This window comes from Cervus canadensis, chromosome 15, assembly GCF_019320065.1.
Source record: "Cervus canadensis isolate Bull #8, Minnesota chromosome 15, ASM1932006v1, whole genome shotgun sequence".
In the NCBI taxonomy this organism is placed as follows: domain Eukaryota; kingdom Metazoa; phylum Chordata; class Mammalia; order Artiodactyla; family Cervidae; genus Cervus; species Cervus canadensis.
Genome location: NC_057400.1, coordinates 68,224,541 through 68,249,529, shown reverse-complemented (window position 1 = coordinate 68,249,529; position 24,989 = coordinate 68,224,541). Strand labels below are relative to the sequence as shown.

At 38.7% G+C, this 24,989-nt stretch overlaps 1 protein-coding gene across 3 annotated transcripts in view; it reads left to right on the top strand.

Moving 5' to 3' along the window:
* HIBCH (3-hydroxyisobutyryl-CoA hydrolase) overlaps positions 1-24,989 on the top strand; it is a 107,927-nt gene that overhangs the window by 63,021 nt on the left and 19,917 nt on the right. For all 3 annotated transcript variants that reach the window (XM_043487855.1, XM_043487853.1, XM_043487854.1), the window contains 3 exons: positions 9,368-9,446; positions 18,641-18,786; positions 22,065-22,151. In XM_043487855.1, the coding sequence (XP_043343790.1) occupies positions 9,368-9,446; positions 18,641-18,786; positions 22,065-22,151 (312 nt within the window). The remainder of the gene's footprint in view (positions 1-9,367; positions 9,447-18,640; positions 18,787-22,064; positions 22,152-24,989) is intronic.

Below are 24,989 nucleotides of genomic sequence, written 5' to 3'. Positions count from 1 at the left end.
CTGCAGGTCCAGAGCTCAGGGTGAAATGCCTGTGGGTTTATCCATGTGGGAGAATGTCTGAACAACAGTGTTTCATCAGTTCTGCAGGTCCAGAGCTCAGGGTGAAATGCCTGTGGGTTTATCCATGTGGGAGAATGTCTGAACAACAGTGTTTCATCAGTTCTGCAGGTCCAGAGCTCAGGGTGAAATGCCTGTGGGTTTATCCATGTGGGAGAATGTCTGAACAACAGTGTTTCATCAGTTCTGCAGGTCCAGAGCTCAGGGTGAAATGCCTGTGGGCTTATCCATGTGGGAGAATGTTGTCTGAACAACAGTGTTTCATCAGTTCTGCAGGTCCGGAGCTCAGGGTGAAATGCCTGTGGGCTTATCCATGTGGGAGAATGTTGTCTGAAGTACAGTGTTTCATCAGTTCTCCAGGTCTGGAGCTCAGGGTGAAATGCCTGTGAGCTTATCCATGTGGGAGGGTGTTGTCTGAACAACAGTGTTTCATCAGTTCTGCAGGTCTGGAGCTCGGGGTGCTGCCTAGGTAGGAAGTGTAACTTGAGGACTCAGGCACAGTATGCTTCATGATGTAGGCTTCTGCAGCGTGAATTAAGTCGTAAGTGATTGGTAATGGGAAAATGATATTAGGATAATGCAAAAATTAGATTGGTTCAAGTGCAGTTTTCTTTTTTTTCCTAGGCAAGGAGAGATAGGATAGGCAGTAGATACATAATCTTCTAGTGGAGCTTCCCTGGTGGTTTAGATGGTAAAGAACCTGTCTGCAATGCAGGAGACCTGGGTTTGATCCCTGGGTCAGGGAAGATCCCCTGGAGAAGGAAGTGGCAACCCATTGCAATATTCTTGCCTGGAGAATTCCACGGACAGAGGAGCCTGGTGGGCTACAGTCCATAGGGTCTCAAAGAGTCGGACACGACTTGGCAACCAACACTTCACTTCAGACAGGAAAAGAGCACTTAAGTAGCTCAGTCGTTGTACAGTGAATAGGAATTTTCTTGTCTGTATTTTAAGGAAAGAAAAACAAACCCACAGAAACAAATGCCTGTAGTTGGGGGGGGACCTCCTCCATCAGGCGAACCCCCACCTCCTGGCACTTGGTGTTTAATGGCAGGCCCACTGGCTCATAGCTACACTTCCACCACTTTGTCACAGTTATCTGTTAGTTCTGCTCTGATTAAAGTTTTGTCATTCTTTCCACTTTATTTTTGTGCATTTTAAATATTGCTGTGGCATTCTGTATTCATATTGAGCTGGCAGTCCTAATCAAGTTCCTGGGACCATGTATACTTTATATTAGCACTCAGGTTACAAAGCTGCGTAGGCTTTGAGCAGACTGCTGAAACTATTTTTCTTATCAGATCTGTCCAGTTTTGTAGAACCTGAGGATTTTTTCAGTAACTCATGTTATAGCAGAGATACTTGGATTGCAAATTTGTCAGTAGAAAAGATTGTGCAAGGAAATGTGATGAAATAGAGTGAGAGCCAAAATAAGTCCAGAATGGAATACAAAAGTTTATTGGCCCGAGGCAGAACAAGGACCCTATAAAAGACATTGAGAAAAGAGAGCCCAGAAGATTGCAGGGAAACTGGAAGAATGGACTTGTCCTGGGAACCTTCCTGTTGGTTTCTGTACCCCCAGAAACCTTTGATGGTTTACTCTGTGGTGAAGAACCATGTTCCAGGCTCATCTGGTAAATTTCACTCACCAGACTTAGAAATCAGCGGTTTTTCCAAGGATGGTTAGCAATAATACTCTTCGCCGTTGGTGTTTAGTCACCAAGTCGTGTCCAACTCTTTTGCAACCCCATGGACTGTAGCCCGCCAGGCTCCTGTGCCCTGGGAGTTTCCAGGCAAGAGTACTGGAGTGGGTTGCCATTTCCTTCTCCAGCAAGATGCCCTGCATTGCAGGCAGATTCTTTACCATGGAGCACCAGGGAGGCCCCAGTAATAGCCTGGGCACTAGTTAAGTTTGTAATTGTTTTCTAGGCTTTTTTGAAGAGAACTTAGAATGTGTTTTGTTTTTAAGAGAAAATAGATCCTAAATTGAATACTTCCTATTCAAATTTAGATTCTTACTCCTTTGATATTTGTATCTTTCTTCCCATGTATGTTGAATATCTTGTTTTTTAAAAAACTAACATTTATATGGTTGAGTCTCTTTGCTGTGCACCTGAAACTCCCAATAGAAAATAAAAAGTTAAAAAATAACATTGTGACAAATTTGCTTTGTCCTAATGTGTGTAATAGTTTCAGAATAACAATATCAACATTATTATGAAGAATAGTCACTTGAGATAATTGCTATCTTTGCCCTATACCGATTTATTTTAGTAACTTAGCTTTTTCATATTTTCCGAGAGTATTTGATTCTCATGAAACAATTCTTTATTTATGACTGTTATTTGGTAAACTCTGAACTCAAAAGATCAGAGAGGTGAAAGTCGCTCAGTCATGTCCAGCTCTTTGCGACCCCATGGATTATACCGTCCATGGAATTCTCCAGGCCAGAATACTGGAGTTACTTTTCCCTTCTTCTCCAGGGGATCTTCCCAACCCAGGGATCGAACACAGGTCTCCCGCATTGTGGGTGGGTTCTTCACTAGCTGAGCCACAAGGGAAGCCCAAGAATACTGGAGTGAGTAGCCTATCCCTTCCCTAGGGGATCTTCCCAACTCAGGAATTGAACTGGGGTCTCCTGCATTACATGCAGATTCTTTACTGACTGAGCTATCAGGGAAGCCCTCTATCAGGCATATCAGAGAGTAGCTTTCAGGATGCTAGTTAATATGGATATTAGTTAATGTTTTATGGAGTTAATAGAAATCTTTGGTAAATCTGAGGTCTATTAAGAGTTCCTCTATTATAATAATCCTTTTTGTTTGAATATATGATATGAGGCAGTGCTTTCTTAGAGCCTCTCTTTTTAAGCATCTATTAAATATATAGGGGCTTCTCTGGTGGCTCAGACGACGAAGAATCTCCCTGGAATGCAGGAGACCTGAGTTTGATCCCCGGGTGGAAAAGATCCTCTGGAGGAGGAAATGGCAACCCACTCCAGTATTCTTGCCTGGAGAATCCCATGGACAGAGGAGCCTTGCAGGCTACAGTCCATGCGGTCACAAATACAGACATTTAAATATAATATGTGATAATGTTGTATTGGGAAAATGTGGTTATTGAAGTAAAAACCTTGAGTATGAGTTTAGGAGGTGTATAAGAGTTATTTCTAATTTATGTTTTAAAGCATGATGTACCAAAATTCATATTTCTACTCACTGGCTTTTTTGTGTGTGTCATAATTAATGTATAATTTTAGTTTTAGGTGTACAACATAATAATGTGATTTATGTATGTGTTGTAAAACAGTGTTAATACTCATCACTACGCATACTTGAAAAAAATGTTTTTTCTTATGATGAGGACTTTTAAGATTTATCCTCTTAGCAACTTTCACATCTCTCTTTTCATTTAAAGCAGAACTGTACCTCCAAGGATGTTAGATTGTTGATTCATAAATAAATTAGATATTTCTACCTCAATTATTTCTGTTGAGTATGTTTTATCTAAAAATAGCATGAATTATGTGCATCCAAAGCAGAATAAAAAAATGTGTTTGGTGCTAATCTCTGTAGTCTATCAGTATACATTAATGTTACATAATCAATATGTTACTACTACTAATATGCAGTATTAGCCTGTTAATATTAATGTGAGAAGTGTAATAAAAAGTCTTTGCTTTTACTGTGTAGGCTGCTAATTTAAAGCATGTAGTCCGGAAGATACATTATGAAACTTAATGATATTTACAATATTAACTTTCATACCATAGTGAGATAATGTGTGATGAAAAATCTGTTTGAATTTCTAACAAAAATATCTAATTTCCAAGCACCATTTATAATCATGAATGATGGTGATAGAAGACTCCCTCACATACTGTCTGATACTGTGGTGCAGTGTTCATTCTGGACAGGCGCTTACTCATTCTCTCTGATTATAATTTAAATTCATGACTCTTCGTGTGAGCATTAGTTACATCACCCCATTGTATGCCTTCCTGACTTCGTTGTTTTCTTTACTGCAGTTGTTGGCACTGGTTACTCTGGAACATTTATTTTTATTTTCATTTTGGTTAAAAAGACTGTTTTATTGTGAAATAATTGTCAAACTTACAGAAAAGTTGCAAACATAGTACAGAGAACTCCAATATATCTTTCATCCATATTCCCTGTTATATCCACATTTGTTTTATTTTCTCTCTTCTCCAACATGTGTCTAATTGCTGGACCATTTGAGTGAATGTTGAAGACATGATAATTCTCTATTTGTAAATTATTCAAATTTACAATTTGGTGGCCTTGGAATAAGGACACCCAAATCAGGAAATTTAACACTGAAATATCTGGAACATTTCTTTTTCAGGCACCAAACTAAATTGTTCTACATGTGGTTGGTTTGTTTGCTTGTGTTGGGGGATTAGTCTTGTCTTTAGTAGAAATCATGGAACAGTTGGCTCTATTAAATTAACTTTAAATATCTGTATAATTATCAGTTTTTAAAAATTAATGTTGCTTTTTTGTCTAGAATAGCAATATTGAAATACAGAAGCGATGCTTATTTCTAGTTGCTGATCAACAGATTTGCATTTTGAAGGCTTTAATTTGGGGCTTCCTTGGTGGCGCAGTGGTAAAGAATTCACCTGCTAATGTGAGAGATGCGGGTTTGATCCCTGGGTTGAGAAGATCGCCTGGAGGAGGAAATGGCAATCCAGTATTCCTGCCTGGGAAATCACAGGACACAGGAGCCTGGCGGGCTGTAGTCCATGGGGTTGCAAAAGAGTTGGACACGACTTAGCGATTAAACAACAACAAAATTGTGCTTTTCTAAGTACTTATGATGAGATCTTTAAAAGTCTTAAAGCTACACCAGCCTTTCCCCTCTATTAAACAGTCTGGAAACTCATCTAGCTATGTCTCTTATTTAAAAAAAAAGTTTTAGATTGCCTAAATTTTGCCTTTAAAAATGCGAAACTTAAAGTAGGTTACAAGTTTGCGTACATTCATATATTTGGTATTCATGCTTACCCACATTGGTATTCTCTATATGAGATTATAAATATGGATCAGACTCATTTTACTTTATCTGCACAGTGTTCCTACAGTACTGCAATTAAGATTATTTAATAATAATCCAACTGAAAAACAAAGAATGTCAGGATGCTTGCAATATCATAAATACAAGACCCAGAAAGATTAAATGTAAAATATTAGAAAAAGGTACCATACCAATACAAAATAAAGCTGATAGTTATTTTTATATCAAATAAGGTAGCCGCGTGCATGCATGCTAAGTTGCTTCAGTTGTGTCTGACTCTTTGCCATGCCATGGACTGTAGCCCGCCAGGCTCGCCAATTCATGGAATTTTCCAGGCAAGAATACTGAAGTGGGTTGCCCTGCCCTCCTCCCAGGTATCTTCCTGACCCAGGGATCGAACCCACATCTCTTTCGTGTCCTGTACTGGCAAGTGGGTTCTTTTTTTTTTTTTTTTTTGGCAAGTGGGTTCTTTACCACTAGTGCCACCTGCAAAGGCCCAGATAAGGTACATTTTATGGCAAAAACTTGTACTTGGTATAGAAGGACATTTCACAGTTATAAAAATAGTTAGGTATAACAAATCTAAATTTGTATGTCCTGTAAGTCTTTCCTATTGTGTATTTTTTCTCTTAGGCTTTAGTCATGTGGTCGTATGTCAGATTATTTCTAATCAAGTGCTGGTTATTTCTGATTGAGTTATTTCTACTTCAGTATTATTTGAGCCCTAAGATATAATCTTCCGACCTTTGTTTCTAGTAGTATCTAGGCTAAAGGCACTAGCATCCCAGATCATCTCAATTCAGTCAGGAATGAGAGGCTTTGAAGCTGATCTTCCCTTCATGTGAAGGATTATTTGAATCCAGGCCACTGTAACTCATAACGTGTAACATTTGGGGGCTCAATTCAGCAAGCCCTACATTTCAGTTCTTGTTCTCTCAGCAGGTAGGACTTAGTTCAGTTCATTGAAAATTGTTCAGCCTTTCTTCTTAAGATCAGTGAGATCAGATTCTGAAAGTAATCTTATGGATTATAATCAACTATAGAAAGATATTTTATAAATACTTGTCTAAGACTGTTTATAGCAGTGAAGCAGAACAGACTTAATGAGTTTCATAACATATGACATTGAGGAACAGCGGGAACAAACCTCTGCCTCTTTGAGATAACTCTACTGGTGTGATATTTTCAAGCATTTAAAAATGTGTGGTCTTTCAAAAAACTAGAGAGTCCTTAAAGGAATAATAGACAAAACCACAACCCTAGGAGAAGTTTTGAACATACTAATTTCAATAACAGATGAAACACATATAAACAGTATATAAACGTATATACACATTCATTTTACATGCATGCACATGATTTGAAAATTGTTCAGAAAACTTGATCCAGTTTATATGTATTCAGTAACTTTCATGTTCATTTCATGTGTGTATGGAGCATTTACCAAAATTGACCACAGAATTAGTCTTGGCATATTTCAAAGGATTAATCTTACAGGCTGTTCTCTGGTCCCAATGGAATTAAGCTAGTTTTCAATAGCAAGTGAAAGTGTTAGTCTCTCAGTTATGTAAGACTTTGCAACCCCTTGGACTATAGTTCACCAAGCTCCTCTGTCCATGGAATTCTCCAGGAAAGAACAGGCCCTAAGTGGACCTTAGGAAACATCACTATGAACAAAGCTAGTGGAGGTGGTAGAATTCCAGCTGAGCTACTTCAAATTCTAAAAGATGATGCTGTGAAATGCTGCACTCAATATACCAGAAAATATTGAAAACTCAGCAGTGGCCACACGACTGGAAAAGGTCAGTTTTCATTCCAGTCTCAAAGAAAGGCAATGCCCCAAAATGCTCAAACTACCACACAATTGCACTCATCTCACACTAGCCAAGTAATGCTCAAAATTCTCCAAGCTCGGCTTCAACAGTACGTGAACTGAGAACTTCCAGATGTTTGAGCTGGATTTAGAAAAGGCAGACGAACCAGAGATCAAATTGCCGGCATTTGTTGGATCATAGAAAAAGCAAGAGAATTCCAAAAAAACATCTCCTTTGCTTTATTGACTTTGCTAAAGCCTTTGACTGTGTGGATCACAACAAACTGTGGAAAATTCTGAAAGAGATGGGAATACCAGACCACCTGACCTGCCTCCTGAGAAATCTGTGTGCAGGTCAGGAAGCAACAGTTAGAACCAGACATGAAGCAACGAACTGGTTCCAAATAGGAAAAGGAGTATGTCAAGGCTGTGTATTGTCAATCTGCTTATTCAACTTACATGCGGAGTACATCATACGAAAAGCTGGGCTGGATGACTCACAAGCAGGAGTCAGGATTGTGGGGAGAAATATCAATAACCTCAGATATGCAGATGATACCGCCCTTATGACAGAAAGTGAAGAGGAATTAAAGAGCCTGTTGATGAAAGTGGAAGAGGAGTGTGAAAAAGGTGGCTTAAAATTCAACATTCAAAAAACTAAGATCATGGCATCCGGTCCCATCACTTCATGGCAAATAGATAGGGAAACGGTGGAAATAGTGACAGGCTTTACTTTTGAGGGCTCCAAAATCACTGCAGATGGTGACTGCAGCCATGAAATTAAAAGACACTTGCTCCTTAGAGGAAAAGCTATGGCAAACCTAGATAGCACATTGAAAAGCAGAGACGTCACTTTGTTGACAAAGGTCCGTATAGTCAAAGCTGTGTTTTTTCCAGTAGTCATGTATAGATGTGAGAGTTGGACCATAAAGAAAGATGAGCACCAAAGAATTGAGGCTTTTGAACTGAGGTGTTGGAGAAGATTCTTGACAGTCCCTTGGACTGCAAGGAAATCAAATCAGTCAATCCTAAAGGAAATTAACCCTAAATATTCATTGGGAGGACTGAAGCTTCAGTGCTGACAGCACCTTCAGTGCTGAGCTGAAGCTTCAACACTTTGGTCACCTGATGCGAAGAGCTGACTCATTCGGAAAGACCCTGATGCTGAGAAGGATTGAGGGCAGGAGGAGAAGGGGTGACAGAAGATGAAATGGTTGGATGGCATCATCGACTTAATGAACATGAGTTTGAGCAAACTCTGGGAGATAGTGAAGGACAGGGAAGCCTGGTGCGCTGCAGTGCATGGGGTTGCAAAGAGTTGGACACAACTGAGCAACAGCAAAAACATTGTGATAAACAAAAGTGGAGAGTAGAATGTGAGGCAAGGTTTCTTACAATAATACAAAAAATTATTAATAAAACTAGTGCATGCGTGCATGCCAACTCACTTCACTCGTGTCTAACTCTTTGTGATCCTATGAACTGTAGCCTGCCAGGCTCCTTTCTCCATGGAGTTCTCCAGTCCAGAATACTGGAGTGGGTAGCTGTTCTCCAGGGCATCTTCCCAATCCAGGGTTGAAACCCAGGTCTCCCACAATGCAGACAGATACTTTACCGTCTGAGCCACCAGGGAAGCCAAAGATAGAATACACTGGTTCAAAAGGATTAAGAATGAGTAGATGTTTTGAATATTGTGAAAAGAACGTAACATAGGAAATGTATGTCAAAATGTGAGCATTGACACAAACTTGGATTCTTTGTTATCACATGTATACCTCTTATTTTATTCGAATATGTCTGTTTATTCAGAGATGTCTCTTAAGTTTGTCATTTTCAGTGATATTTATCAAATCAGAAATAGACTTTCAGCCAAATCTTTTTATTTTGTAAAATTTTTGCTTACCAATTTTAAGAGTTAAACAGTTACTAACTGTGTGTCTGAGAAAAATGTTGCTAATTTTATTTGATGAAATAATGTGAATAAATGTGTGAATATTCTATTTAAGGCCACTGAAATTTGCTAGAATAGTTTGGTTATGCTTTTTTGATGATTGGTTCCACTGAGAACAGTGGTGCTGGAAACAGTCAGTACGCTGCAATGCTCCGTCTAGTTTGATACGAGAAGGAATTGGGGGAGAGGACGTGAAGCATAACACAGGACCCTGATGGAAAGTGACTTAGCTAAAACACATCTGTTCCAGGTATCAGGGACACCCATGTATCTTTTTGCTTAGCAAGTTCTGAAATTGTGTGGTTTAGGTTTTCCCTCTCATTTGTCTCCTGAAATTCCTTTATAGATACGCTTTATGAGGAGTTGTATATAATACATATTATGTATATCTTTATATATAATATATAGGGATAATTTACTTGGCTTTTAATGTTTATAAATGTGAGAGTTTTATATATTTATTTTTTACCCCCACTTTATTTTAAAATGATTTTCTGCCTTTTTCCTAGGGAGTTGGTGTCTCAGTTCATGGGCAATTCCGAGTGGCTACTGAAAAGTCTCTTTTTGCAATGCCTGAAACAGCAATAGGTAAATTAAAACAAAAAACACCAAAATTTTCATAATTACTTTTAGAGTTATCATCTTTTGATACATTTCAGATTATATTGTTATTGAAGGAATTGATGGAATTTTGTGTGAGCTACAGCAATGAAAGAACTTTTAAAACAAAATTATAATAGGAAGATACCTTAAAGTTTATATTAGCTAATAGTTTTATCTGAAAATGCAAAAGCAAGCATATTTAACTGGAAAAACTAGCACACTGTAGTTGATTTTATTTATTTATTCTTATTGAAGTATAGTTGATTTGCAATCAACTGTGCTAAGTTCTGCTGTACATTTACTTGATTTTAGGTAAAAAATTATTAGAGGAAATATTCTTGCATTCAGATCTATTCTCTGTTTTGAATTAACTTTATGAGGTGTGAGGTGTGGCTCAAAGGTACAGATCAAAGTTTAGGTCAAAGATATAGATCAAAGTTTATTATTTGCTTAGGGAGATTAAATCATTCCCACATCATTTTTTGGAAAAAGCTACTGTTTCTCCACTGATTGCCTTTGTGCCTTTGTAAGTGCCGATCGTGGTGCCAATACCCTGCTGTTTTGATTACTGTTGCTTTACAGTAAATCTTGATAATGATAATCCTCTAATTTTGTTCTTTGTTTTTTTCCCTCCCAAATTGTTTTGGCTATACAGATCATTTGTATTTCTATATGAATTTTAGAGTTATTTTGTAAGTTTCAGCAAGAAAGCCTATTAGAATTTTTATTTGGCTTGTCTAGGATCTATCAATTTAGGGAGAATTGACATCTTAACAATATTGAGTCTTCAAACTTGTGAGCAAGGTGTTTCTTTGCATTTATTTAGATCTTCTTTAATTTCTTGAAGCCAAATTTTGTAGTTTTCAATTTCTTATACATCCTTTGTCAGATTTTTCCTTAAGAATTTAATATTGTTCAATGATATTATAAATGATATTTTAAAAATCTAGTTCTAATTGTTAGTTACCAATGTATAGAAATTGACTTTTGTACTTTGTATCCTGCAAACTTGATAAATTCACTTATTAGTTCTAATAGATTTTTTGTAGATTGAATTGGATTTTCTAACTATAGATAGTTATGTTCTTTACAAATAAATTCTGTTTTACTTTTTTCTTTCTCATCTGGATAGTTTTTATTTTTTCTTGTCTAATTCTGCTGGATAGAACCTCTAATACAGTCTAGAACAGATATGTTGAAAGTGGAACTTCAAACATTCAGTCTTCACTGATTAAGTATAATGTTAGGTATAGGTTTTTCATAGATGCGCTTTATCAGGATGGGGAACTTTCCTTCTGTTGCTTGGGAACGGATTTTAGATTTTGTCTTTTTTTCCTGCATCTGTTCAGGTGACCATTGGTTTTTCTTTTTTAGTTTTTAGTTTTTCTTTTTTAGTTTCTTATTAATGGTGAGTTACTTGATTGTTTTTTTTTACATTAAACTAACTCTTCATTGCTGGGATAAATATCACTCTAGTATGACGTGTTCTGCTTTTTATATGTTGTTGAGTTTGGTTCACTGAAGTTTTACTTGGAATTTCTGCATCTGAGTTCATGAGGGATACTGTCTGTAGTTTTCTGGAAACCTGCTTGCTTCATTTTGATACAGGGTAATGCTGGCTTCATTTCTTGAAAAGTTTGTGTAGAATTGGTTCTTTTTATTTTTCTCCCTCTCTGTTTGGTAGAATTCACCAGTGAAGCCATCTAGGCTTGGAGTTTCCTTTTCTAGGCCTTGGAAGGTTTTTTAGCTACAAATTCAAAATCTTTAATAGATGTAGACTTTCCAAATTGTCTATTTCTTCTTGCACAAGATTTGGTAATTTGAGTCTTCTAAAGAGTTTGTCCATTTACTAGCATAAAGTTAATATCCTTATTATCTTTTCAGTATCTGTAGAACCTATAGTAGTATCTGGGTCTCTCATTCTTGATATTATAATTTGTGTCTTCTGTTTTTTTCTGATCAATCTAATTAGAGATTTGTTAATTTTATTGATCTCAAAAATTTTTTTTTGTTTTATTTATTCTCTCTTTTATTGATTTCTGCTCTGATATTTATTACTTCCTTGTACTTTAAGTTTTACCTCTTTCTCTAGTCTGCTAAGGTTAAACCTGAGCTCAAGTATAGAATTCTGTTCTGACGTTTAATGTGTTCTTCCCCTTATCTTGGTTCCTCTATGTCTTTTTTTTCTTTTTCTTTTTTACTTTCTCTGGCTGCTCTTAAAATTTTCTATTGATCATTTGATTTTGATGTACTTTTGGTAGCTTTCTTCTTGTTTCTTATGTTTGTGTGTGTATTGTATATGTTTTTTAATGCTTGTGTTTGTTTGTCTAGTTAGGTTTATAGTTTTTGTCAGATTTGGAAAGTTTGGCATTATTTCTTCAAATATTTTTGTGTCCCACTGTTTCCTTTTCAGGAACTCCATTTAAAATTTTTTTGGAAGACTCTCAAAAAAAATTTTTTTTTTTAGGCTCACTCATGCTTTGTTCATTTTTTAAAATTTTCTTTTTTCCACCTTGTTGATGTTCAGTTGCCAAGATACTAGCTATGCCTGTATCTTGAAGTTCACTAATCCTTTCTTTTGCAAAGTTAAAATTGTCCTAAATCCTATTTAGGTAATTATTTTTAGCTTATACATTCATCTTAGTTTTCATCTGTAGTACCATCATGTGGGTGATTTTTTAAAATATCTTTTTTGTTTTTGCTGAACTTTTTGAATATATGGTATATGTTTATTATAACTGTTGATCTCCTTGTTTGCTAATTTTCATGTGTATATCAGTTCTGAGTCAATTTTGATTGTTTTGTCATGTCATTGTGGGTAACATCTTCCTGGTTTTAGATACCTGGTATTTCTTGATTGGATTCTAGACATTGTAAGCTTTACTTTGTTGGGTGCTGTCTACCTTTATATAGATGATTCCTACTTTATGATGGTCTGACTTATGACTTTACAATGGTGCAAAAGCAATATACATGTAACAGAAACTGTTCTTTGAATTTTTACCTTTTCCCTGGCTGGCCATATCTGGTACCATACTCTTGTGATACTGGGCAGTAGCAGCGAGCCATACCTCTTAGGCAGTCATCTAATCACTAAGATATATATCTGGTACTTAGAATCATTTTGTTTTTCACTTTCAGTATAATATTCAATAAATTATAAGGGATATTCAATATTTTATTATAAAATAAGCCTTGTGTTAGATGATTTTGCCCAACTGTAGGCTAATGTAAGTGTTCTGAGCACATTTAAGGTAGGCTAGGCTAAGCTATGATTTTTTGATAGATTAAGTGTATTAAATGCATTTTTGACTTATGGTATTTTCAATTTATGATGGATTTATCAGAATGTAACCCACACACACAACCCCAATGTAAGTTGAGGAAGATCTGTATTCTTGTAAATGTTCTTTACCTTGCTTCTGGGATGAGGTTAAGTTACTTGGAAATAGTTTGTTCGTCTTTTAGGTCTTTTGTTTGTTTTTAATGTAGGATTGGAACAGTGCTCAGACTAGGGCTAATTATTTCCTACTGCTGAAGAGACCCTTCTTTGCATTCTGCTCTGTGCCTCCACGAATCCTGAGCTTTCCTGTTCTGGTTGGTGGGAACAGGTGCTGTTCTCAGCCCTGTGTAGGTTCCCAGTACCGTTCTCTGTAATCCTTCCCTGTGGTTCTTTCCTTAACCTCACAGTCTCTTCACTGAACACATGTAGTTATCAGTACCAAGCTGGGGACTTATGGGAGACACTGCAGATCTCCAGTGGTTTCTCTCTGTGCAGCTCTTTCCTCGCTGGTACTCTGTTCTGGGAATTCTTTCTGCCTCTGTCTCCCTGAATTTTTAGCTTAATTCCCCTCAAATCTAGGACTGTTTTGGGCCTGGACATTCTCTCCAGGCATTAAGATGGAGCTTTGTAGGGCTTGTTGTTGTTTAGTCTCTTTGCCATGTCCAACTCTCTGAGACCCCATGGACTATACAGCCCGCCAGGTTCCTCTGTCTGTGGATTTCCCAAGCAGGAATACTGAAGTGGGTTACCATTTCCTTCTTTAGGGGATCTTCCAGACCCAGGGTCAAACCCATGTCTCCTGCATTAACAGGTGGGCTCTTTACTACTGAGCCACCAAGGAAGCTTTTAAGTAGGGTTTACCTCATTCGTTTTCAGATATTCAGACATCACTTTCCTTTACTGCTTGGTGGTCCAGTATGTTGAAAACTTATTTCATACACTGCAGTTGTTTTTCTATACTTATTTCAGGTAGAAGAGTAAATTTGGTCCCTCTTACAGCATCTTACTCAAAGTGTAATTCTCTTGGATGGCTATTTTAGCTTCATTTCAGTTCAGTTCAGTCACTGAATTCTGTCCGACCCTTTGCAGCATGCCATAGATGGCAGCACGTCAGTCTTCCCTGTCCATCACCAACTCCTGGAGCTTACTCAAACTCATGTCCATTGAGTCTGTGATGCCATCCAACCATCTCATCCTCTGTCGTCTCTGTCATCTCATCATCAACCTTCTCCTCCTGCCCTCAATCTTTCCCAGCATCAGGGTCTTTTTAAATGAGTCAGTTCTTCGCATCAAGTGGCCAAAGTATTGGAGTTTCAGCTTCAACATCAGTCCTTCCAATGAATATTGAGGACTGATCTCCTTTAGGATGGACTGGTTGGATCTCCTTGCAATCCCAGTTACTCTCAAGAACTTCTCCAAAACCACAGTTCAAAAGCATCAATTCTTCGGTGCTCAGCATTCTTTATACTCCAGCTCTCACATCCACACATGACCACTGGAAAAACCATAGCTTTGACTAGACGGACCTTTGTTGGCAAAGTAATGTCTCTGCTTTTTAATATGCTGTTTAGGTTGGTCATAACATATCTTCCAAGGAGCAAGTGTCTTTTAATATCATGGCTGCAGTCACTATCTGCAATGATCTTGGAGCCCAAGAAAATAAAGTCTCTCACTGTTTCCATTGTTTCCCATCTGTTTGCCATGAAGTGATGGGACCAGATGCCATGGTCTTAGTTTTCTGAATGTTGAGTTTTAAGCCAACTTCTTCCCTCTCCTCTTTCACTTTCATCAAGAGGCTCTTTAGTTCTTCTTCACTTTCTGCCATAAGGGTGGTGTTATCTGCATATCTGAGGTTATTGATATTTCTCCCGGTAATCTTGATTCCAGCTTGTGCTTCATCCAGCCCATCATTTCTCATGATGAACTGTGCATATAAGTTAAATAAGCAGGGTCACAATATACAGCCTTGACTCCTTTCCCGATTTGGAACCAGTCCATTTTTCCATGTCTAGTTCTAACTGTTGCTTCCTGACCTGCATACAGATTTCTCAGGAGGCAGGTCAGGTGGTGTGGTATTCCCATCTCTTTCAGAATTTTCCAGTTTGTTGTGATCTGCAGTCAAAGGCTTTGGTAAACTCAATAAAGCAGAAGTAGATATTTTTCTGGAACTCTCTTGCTTTTTCAATCATCCAAACGCATGTTGTCAATTTGATCTCTGGTTCCCCTGCTTTTTCTAAATCCAGCTTGAACATCTGGAAGTTTACAGTTCATGTACTGTTGAAGTCTGACTTGGAGATTTTTGAGCATTACTTTGCTAGTGTGTGAGATGAGTGCAGTTGTGTGGTAATTTGAGCATTTTTTGGCATTGCCTTCCTTTGGGATTGAAATGAAAACAGACCTTATCCAGTCCTGTGGCCACTGCTGAGTTTTCCAAATTTGCTGGCATATTGAGTGCAGCACTTTCACTGCATCATCTTTTAGGATTTGAAATAGCTCATTTGGAATTCCTTCACCTCCACTAGCTTTGTTCATAGTGATGCTTCATAAGGCCCACTTGACTTCACATTCCAGGATGTCTGGCTCTAGGTGAGTGATCCTGGTTATCTGGGTTGTGAAGATCTTTATATAGTTCTTCTGTGTATTTTTGCTACCTCTTCTATTCTGCTTCTGTTAGGTCCATACCATTTCTGTCCTTTATAGTGCCCGTCTTTGCATGAAATGTTCCCTTGGTATCTCTAATTTTCTTGAAGAGATCTCTAGTCTTTCCCATTGTATTTTTTCCCTTTATTTCTTTGCATTGATCACTGAGGAAGGCTTTCTTATCTCTCCTTGCTATTTTTTGAAACTCTGCCTTCAGATGGATATATCTTTCCTTTTCTTCTTTGCCTCTTGCGTCTTTTCTTTTCTCAGCTTTTTGTAAGGCCTCCTCAGACAACCATTTTGTCTTTTTGCATTTCTTTTTCTTGGAGATGATCTTGATCACTGCCTCCTGTACAAGGTCACAAACCTCCATCCATAGTTCTTCAGACACTCTGTCTATCAGATCTAATCCCTTGAATCTATTTGTTACTTCCACTGTATAATCGTGAGGGATTTGTTTTAGGTCATAACTGAATGGTCTCTTTTAGCTTAGATGATTACAGAAGTTGTCCACGGAGACATCTTTAAGCTGAGATTTGAATAACAGGAAGCAAGCAGGTATATTAATATATTTTAGAACAGAACACTGTGCATTAAGAATAGTTAGTCTAAAGCAAGAATGAAGCCTTACTTTATTTGCTCAAAGAACCAAATAGAGTCTACTGCCTGAATCGGGGGCAGAGTGATATACTGTGCTCTTCCAGAGATACACAGGGAACTCAGGTAAAGAGTCTGGATTTAAACCTAAATATTATGGGAAACTGTGGGAGAGTTTAAAGCAGAGAGTAATGTGGTCTGGTATACATTCTGATACCATTCTGACTGCTTTAAGGAAAAATGGGTTGTAGGGGTGCAAGAGTAATGGCAGAGAGGCTTGTTAGAAGGTTATTACATTAATCTAGAGCTCTCTTATCTAATACTGTAGCCGCTGATCACATATGACTATTTAATTTAAATAAATTCAGTTCCTCAGTTGCACCAGCCACATTGCAAGTGTTTAATACCCATATCTGTTTAGTGGCAGCATAGATTACAGAACATTTTTATCATAGAAAATTCTATTGAGCAGCACAAGTCTAGAGAGAGATAATTTTAGGCTTGGAGTGATAAGAAGCTGTAAAGTTAGAATAGAGAGGACATATTTGGAAAATGTTTTGGAGTTAACTTGTGATGTAGTGAATCAGGAATAATTCCAAGGTGTTTAGCTAGTGCTGCTAGATGGCTGTAAGGCCACTAGAGAAGGAGCAGTGTGGTTGGAGGGATGTGACTCAAGGGTTGTGTTTGCCAGGTTGTATCTGGGATGTTTATTATCTGTGTGGTTAATTGCAGATATGAGAGTTCATATCCAGGGGAAAAATCATAACTAGATAGATAGATTTGGGTCTGTATTGGGCTTCCATAGCAAAATACCAAGACTGGGTAGCCTAAACAACATTTATTTCTCCTGCTTATTCCTCCCCCTGGAGGCAGGAAGTCCAACATCAAAGTATTGGCAGATTTGGTTTCACCCAAGGCCTCTCTCCTAGGCTTGCAGAGAGCTGCCTTCTCTCTGTGTCCTCACACGGCCCTTTGTCTTGGAGTCTTTCCTCTTCTTATAAAGACACCAGTCCTATTAGATAAGGCCCCACCATTCAAACCTCATTTAATCTTAGTTACTTCTTTAGAGTCCCCTTCTCCAAATTGTCACATTGTGGGGATAGGGCATCAGCTTAAGATTTTGGGACACAATTTGGGATACAATTCAGTTCATCACATCGATGTTATCTAAAGCTGTCAGAGCTAAGGAAACATGTGTAGTGGGGAGCGGATAGTCTATGATGAGACCGAGGTACAGCAGCATGTGCAGGCCCAAGGGAAGTGAAGCCAGGAGGGGCACTGGAAGGAGGCAGCCACTGACGCAAGGGGCGAGGGAGAATGTGGGGCTCTGGAACAGATGAGAGCGCTTCAGGATAGAGGTGTGTTTGCTTGGGCAGAGTGCTCCTGAGGTTCAGGGGTAAGTAGGGATGAACACTGAGGAACAGAAAGATGACCAAAGTGCCTGGGGAAGACTGATAAAAGCGTTAGTTTTAATCTAAAAGAAATGGGCAGTCATGGAAGACTTATAAGCAGTGGAATGCAAGACTCATCAAAATTTGTGTTATTAAGATAATTTAAAAAATTCAGTCAGACAAGAACATTAAAAAAAGATTTATGTTATTAAAAAGATCACTGGCTGTTGTGTAGAGAACTGTCTAGAGGAGGAAGCAACAGATCATAGTTGTTGATGGAGGGTTAAGGGGTGGTACATGAGGAGGTTTGAGTCTGGATAGTTGCACCCTTTATTGGGCTGGGTGAACTGGACGAGGGTGTTGGGGGGGGGTGGGCAGGGGTTATGAATTCAACTTTAGACCTATGTTGTTTGAGATGTTGAGAGATATTTCTATTTACAGTAACATGCCACTGATTCTTTCAAGTCTAGGAACTTTTTGGCAAGTAGACCTGGAAAGAATTTTTGAATGCTTGTATTTTTATCTCAGCTTACTTAATTGAAGTGATTTTGAAATAGATAGCTTTTAAACCTAGAGGGTAAAGCTTGTTTAAGAAGCTCTTAAGCACCAAAAAGTAGGATATTGGCAAGTATTTGCATATCTGCTGTTTTTAGTTGTTGCCAGTAGAGAGAATAAGGGAATTTTTTTTTTAAGGGAATTTTTTTAATTCTCATGATTAAGGAAAGAATAGGTGCAAGTTCTGTTGATTAGGTATAAACTTGTTCATGTACTAGAACTAATGGTTTTCACATCACTTTAAGTATCTTGACTATTAGATATTTGACTGTATAGAAATTGATTAAATGCTAATAATAATTTATCACATAATAGCCACAGATTTTATTTTTTTCTGTGCTAATCATTTGGAAAGAAAATATTTGTTTTCAAATATTTCAAATCCTTGGAGATTCTTAAAAAGAAGTAGTAGAGATAAGAAATTTAGGTAAATATTTATCGAGTAGTTACATGTAAAAACATTGTGTCATCAAATCCTCTATTGTCTTCTATAGAAATGAAACATGAAAAATTTGAAAGATATCCCAGTTAAGTTAGCACAGTTTATAGCAAGTCTTTTGTGATATTGTGTTGCGTGTGTTGTGTTATAGTACCATGGTATAGTAATAATATAGATTCAGACTCCAGAGGAAAATGGCTCTTTGATATAAAGTAAGAGAGCTGCAGTTATCTCTTTCATTTGAGTCATTATCTCTTTTTGTTTTTAATTACAGGGCTGTTTCCTGATGTGGGTGGAGGTTATTTCTTGCCACGACTTCAAGGAAAACTTGGGTACTTCCTTGCATTAACAGGATTCAGGCTGAAAGGAAGAGATGTGTACACAGCAGGAATTGCTACACACTTTGTAGATTTTGAAAAGGTAATTACTTGGATGGCTGCACTTTGTGTTGTTGGAATAACTCATATTGCATGGGGAGGTGGTATAAGTGTTTGGGATAAAAGTTTAACCGTATAACAGTATAAGTGTTTGGCAAACATGGGTCTGAATCCTGCATCTGCCCTTAAAGCTGTGTGACCTTGGGGAAGGTGCTTAAGCTCTTCAATCCTCAGTTTTCTTGTATGCAAAATGGAGATAATTATATCTAGATCCAGGGCTGTTTTGCCTGGTACCTCCAGTGAGTATCTTTTAATGAATAATTATAGTCTGTGTTAAAAAAAAAAAAAGTAATATTTTAAGAAAGTCTAATATATAAAAATCTGAATTTATAAAAGAAGAAGGCTGGATGCTGAAGAATTGATGCTTTTGAACTGTGGTACTGGAGAAGACTCTTGAGAGTTCCTTGGATAGCAAGGAGATCAAACAAGTCACTCCTAAAGGAAATCAACCCTGAATATTCATTGGAAGGACTGATGCTAAAGCTGAAGCTCCAGTACTTTGGCCACCTGATATGAAGAGCCAACTCATTGGAAAAGATCCTGATGCTAGGAAAGATTGAAGGCAGGGGGAAAAGGGGGCGCCAGAGGAGGAGATGGTTGGATGGCATCACCAACTCAATGGTCATGAGTTTGAACCGACTCTGATAGATAGTGAAGAACAGGGAAGTCTGGTGAGCTGTGTCCATGGGGTTGTAAAGAGTTGGACATAGTGACTGAACGACAACAGTGGCTTTTGTAAAGATATTTTTGAAAGGTTCTCCTGTTAGTTTCCCCAGTGCATTTAAAAGTTTGTAAAATATGATCTTAAAAACTCTTCTAAAAGGGTATTTGTTGTAAGGAACTTATCTTTGTCTTAAAAATTTTTTTTAAGCCACACGGTCAGTTTTCTTAGCACGGGATAGCATAGTGGCAAAGGATGTGCAGATGGACAGTCTGGTTTTAAATCCTAGCTTGAATTTAGCCTCTTTAGCTCCAGTTTTCCCATCTCCAAAGTGAGGACAGCAGTCTTATCATAGCAGTTGAAACTCATTGTGTTAAATGTAACAGAAACCACAGTTCAAGTTGGTTTTGCCTCAGAATTCTCAGCAAGAGATTTGAGATTTATTCTTCAACTAGTTTAGCTCAGTCTGATTCAGCTGGCTTGTATAATGCCTCAACCGCGTGGGTGGGTGGAATACACTGACTAATCTCTCCCAGCTCCTGGAACTGTGGGGGTAAAGTCAGCTTCCCAGGAAACTCAGGGATTTCTGATCTTGCGGGAGGAGTGTTAGGAGATAGCGGAGGGAATGTTATTAAAATGTGTGAAAGTATACAAAGTTGAAGGTTGTCCCTGTAACGCTGACATGAGGGCCTTTCATCATGTTTGCCTGAGTTTTCAGATCTTTATGGGCATCTTCGGTCACATTGAGTAGGTGGCTGTCTTATTCTTCACCGAGCTGTAACAGGGAGCAAACAGGGGCACTCCATTATCTACTCTGGAGGGACACTCTTGATTATAGTGGAATTTGGTTAAGGCTGGTGGGGAGAACTGAACCACAACCCTTCCTTTTTTTGTCAACCTGCCCAGTAGTATCTGCAGTGCATCGGCTGCCATTTACAGGGCCTGCAGCAGATAATAGAAATGAGTAACACACATTGGGAATGGAGCTAGAGGTAGAAAAGATAAAAAACCACCTGTATCACCTGACAGAGTAAAGTATGATAAGTCTGCAAACAGAACACAAGGAAAGGATTCAATGGACTGAAAGGAGGAAGAGCTTACTTATAAAAAAGGACTGAAAGTTTTCTCATAGAGGTTGCAGTTCAACTTGAATCTTAACAGGCCAACTGGGCCTTAAGTCAGGAGAAGGTTTTCTGGATAGAGGAAGCTTTAATGAGCAAGCCCATAGCTGTAGGAAAGCATTAGCTTTGTTTTAGAAACAGTAAAAAGTCCATTTGGCTGAGCTTAGGAATAGGTATGTGAGGGATATAGATGGAGAACTGTTGGAAGATGGAGGGAACAAAAAGTACCCACCAAACTGTGATACGGACAGTATCTTGAGACCAAAACACTGAGGCAAGTGTCTCCGTATAATCATTGGGTCAGTTTATCATAGGGTAATGTACTCTCAGGGTGGGATCGGGCGGACAGGGATCTCGCAGCATTCACAGCTGATGGGCCACTGGGACAGTTTTATAGTTGACCTTTGGATATGGGAGTGTGTGCTTAGAAACAGGACATGCATTCCTAAATCAGGATTTATGAATGGTTAATTCATTTCTGGGCTTCCCTGGTGGCTTAGATGATAAAGAATCTGCCTGCCGTGCAGGAGAAACAGGTTCTATCCTTGAGTTAGAAAGATCCCTTGGAGAAGGAAATGGCTACCCACTCTAGTATTCTTGCCTGGGGAATTCCATGGTGGGCTTCCCAGGTGGTGCTAGTGGTAAAGAACCTGCCTGCCATTGAAGGGGATGTAAGACGTGGGTTTGATCGCTGGCTGGGGAAGATCCCTTGGAGGAGGGCATGGCACCCCACTCCAGTGTTCTTGCCTGGAGAATTCTATGGACAGAGGAGCCTGGCGGGCTACAGTCCATAGGGTCGCAAAGAGTCAGACACGACTGGAGCAACTTAGCACACACTCATGAGTTCCATGGCATCTCTTGGGCACTGGGAATATGTTAGCGAGAGTCTTCATCATCGTCTGGGGACTTAACAGAGCTTGGAGACCACCTGGCCTTAATGATTATTAAATGATGTCTGTTAACTACAGAGCACTTGATAGAGAAGGGGTTACTGCCCAGCACAGCCCTGGTAGGGGCAGTGGGAGAACAGAAGAAACTGTATGGGTGCAAGATGGCATCAGTTATGTTAACAGCTGTTCAAGAGTTAAGTGTGGCTGTATTATAGAGCTGTGCACCGACTCCAGTAGCCGTTAGTCACATGTGGCAGTTTTTAATTAAAATTGATTAAAGTAAAATTTACAGTTAAGATCCTTGGTTGCAGTAGCACATTTCGAGTGCTCAATAGCCAGAGGGAAACAAAGATGAATGTCTGTCTTTCTCCTCTTCAGTTTTTTTCATCTTTATCCATTCCTTGCAAGGCAGCATTTGCTTTGTGGGAATGTGTGTGCCTTCAACGTAAGTGAAAATTGCCTTCATTGACTCAGCTGAAAAGAGAGTGTCATAATTTTAAGACAAGGATTTTTATTAAAGAATAAGATTTCTTTAAAAAAAATGTGTTTCTATGGGTTTTTAAATGTTTTCCTTTTTTTCCACCTGTAGTTGGGCATGTTAGAAGAAGATTTGTTAGCCCTGAAATCTCCTTCAAAAGAAAATATTGCAGATGTCTTAGAAACTTACCACGCAAAGGTAATCTTGTCAGTATTCTAACCTCAGATTTTAACTCAGGGGAAAGGGGGAGTGACTGAAAAATTAGAAGTTGATGAATATTATAGTTTGTGAATATAAATAAACACACTGGGATTTATTTATGTTAAAACCTGATGGGAGTGTCAGTGTTTCACAATTGTTAGGATAGCCATCTGAGAAGATGACTTCTTTACCTGCAACTACATGGCTTGTTTTCTCGTTGCTGGTGAATTTCAGGGCACAGCCTCATGACTGGCCCTTGCAAGGGCTTTTTACAACACACTGTGACTTTTCTATAATGTAGGTTCAATGTAGATGCCACTTGTGGAGCTGCTAAAGTGAAACTCTGGTATATGTCTGAATATAATAATGAAGTACGTTGCAGTGTTTTCTTTTAATTGCTTATGTAGCCTACCTTATGTTTTCTTTTGAGCACTGAGAATCTATAAACATGCTACATGACTTCTAGTTAAAAATGATATCAATAGATTGAATGTATGTTCTCTCCTGAACCCCACTAAAATTATAATAAAGGGATAGAAAAGGCAGGAATCCACAAAGAGAAGCAGAACAAAAGAGGAGACAGTGGCAGGTATGAGATGTCACTATTTTGGAAGCTTGAAAATGGAAGGATGAGGGCAGCTACTTATCCTTCAATGGGGGAAGCCAATAAGCAAACCAGTTCTTGCTGTGGACTCTTTGTAGGTACCAAGGCCTCTGACAGGGCCTCGCTGGCTAAGGGCAGGACAGATGTTCTACTGAAAAGGTGCAGAACATATTAAATGGGAAGAATGCTGGCCTCTTTTCCTGGTTGGCTCCTAGAATTCTTACATACTATCTATCTTAGTTTGGGCAGCCATAACAAAAATGCTGTAGACCTGTGGCTTAAACAACAGAAGTTTCTCATAGTTTTGGAGGTTGGCAAGTCCACGATCAAGGTGCCAGCTGATTAGGTTCCTGGTGAGGGTCCTCTTCTGTTCTGCAGATGAATGCCTTCCTGCTGTATCCTCACACAGCAGAGAAAGTAAGCTCTCTCAGGGCTCTGCGTATAAGGGCACTAATCCCATCCTGAGAGCTCCATCCTCTTGACTTAGTTACCTCCCATAGGCCTCACCCCCCCACATACCATCACATCGGAGTTAGGGTTTCAAAGTGAATTTTGTGGGGACACAAACATTTAGTCCATAGCGCCATTCCACTCCCAAGCAGTTCATTAGAAGGAAAAGAAAATGTGTAGCTGTTGACATTCGAGGACCCCGCTAATGAAAGAAACATTCGGGCCTTTGTGTGATCACCTCATAATGTATACATAATTGACAGTTCTGTAATTGCAATTGACATTACAAAGCTTCTAAATTTTAGTACTTCACACAGAAAAACAAGGACTGCCAGGCATTAAAAACCAGAGATTGGCCAAAAAAGATACTCGAAGGGAGTAGACAGTGCAAGGAAAAGGAAACTAAATAATTATAGATTTGGCTGTGGTTTTTTTTTTTTTAGTCTTCAGATAGGAGGAAAATATTTTATCTGTGAAATAAGAACAGTTGTTACTAAGAGAAATAGTTAAAGAATAAAAAAGATATTTAAAATATGACAGTGAAAGGGAGAAGAAAAACCCACAATAGATTAGACTAAACTTGGTGGATGAGGAAAAGTCTAAGAGGATCAGAAGATGAAAAATGAAGAGAAAGGAAAATTATTCCAGGAGATCCAATATCTTAACTGTCAGGAATTTGTAATAGAGGATAGGAAATATTTAGAGAAATAGTTCCCCCTCACCCTAAAATTACCTAGAACTGAAAAACATGAGTAGAGATTCATGGGCCTTGAATACTTAGTGCTGTGAATATGAATGCAAGCATGTGAGGGTTTCATCAGAGTTTGTGAAAGCATTTGACAGTCTCTTATGTTGCCAAGTTGGATAAATGTGGGATGGATTATAGTATGTGGAGGTTGAAGGGCCTTATCAGAGAGTTCTGATAAGTGTGTGGCTGTTGGTCTGTAAGTAAAGTCATTTTGGCCTTATTCAGTGTTTTTTTTCAGTTATTTGGATAAGAATGTTGATGGCATTTTGATCAGATTGATTTGAAACTAAGAAAATAGTTAGGTAAACATGTGGGCGGAAAAAAAACCACTTAAAGTTCAGAGTAATATGTTTAGTAGTAAAAATATGAAATTTGAACGATATACGGGGAAACATTCCATGTGTTTCCTTTATTCTCTCACTACTACCATATTCACAACACGTCTGACGCCAGACATGTTTGTTTTCCACCTATTAGGCAGTTCTCCACAACACCAGCTGGGTGTCTTGTGACTCATTTCAGTGCTAACACTGCCTACCTGAGGTTACCATCAGATCACACAGCTCACGGGCCCGGTCCCACAAGATGGACCGTCCTTTAGACTCCAGGTTGTCACCTCTACTTCTCACTGACTAGCAGTAAATTGGGGTTCTCATGATCCCCTCCTTGGCTTTGCTAATTTGCTAGAATGACTCATAGAACTCTGGGACACACATAGCATTTATTGGTTTATTATAAAGGATATGATGAAGGATATGAATGCACCGCTCAAAGAACAGATACACTGGGTGAGGTCCAGAAGGGCCCAAGCCCAGGAGCTCCGTCCCCATGAAGTTGGGGTGAACCACTCTCCCTGCATGTTTATCACCTTGGAAGCTTTCCAGACCCCATCCTTTGGCGTTTTTACAGAGGCTTCATTACATAGAGACAGTTGATTAAGTCATTGCCATTGGTGATCAAACTCAATTTCCAGCCCCTTTCCCTTCACTGGAGGTGGAGGAGGGGGAGGTGTGGGAGAGTGTGGACAGTGAGG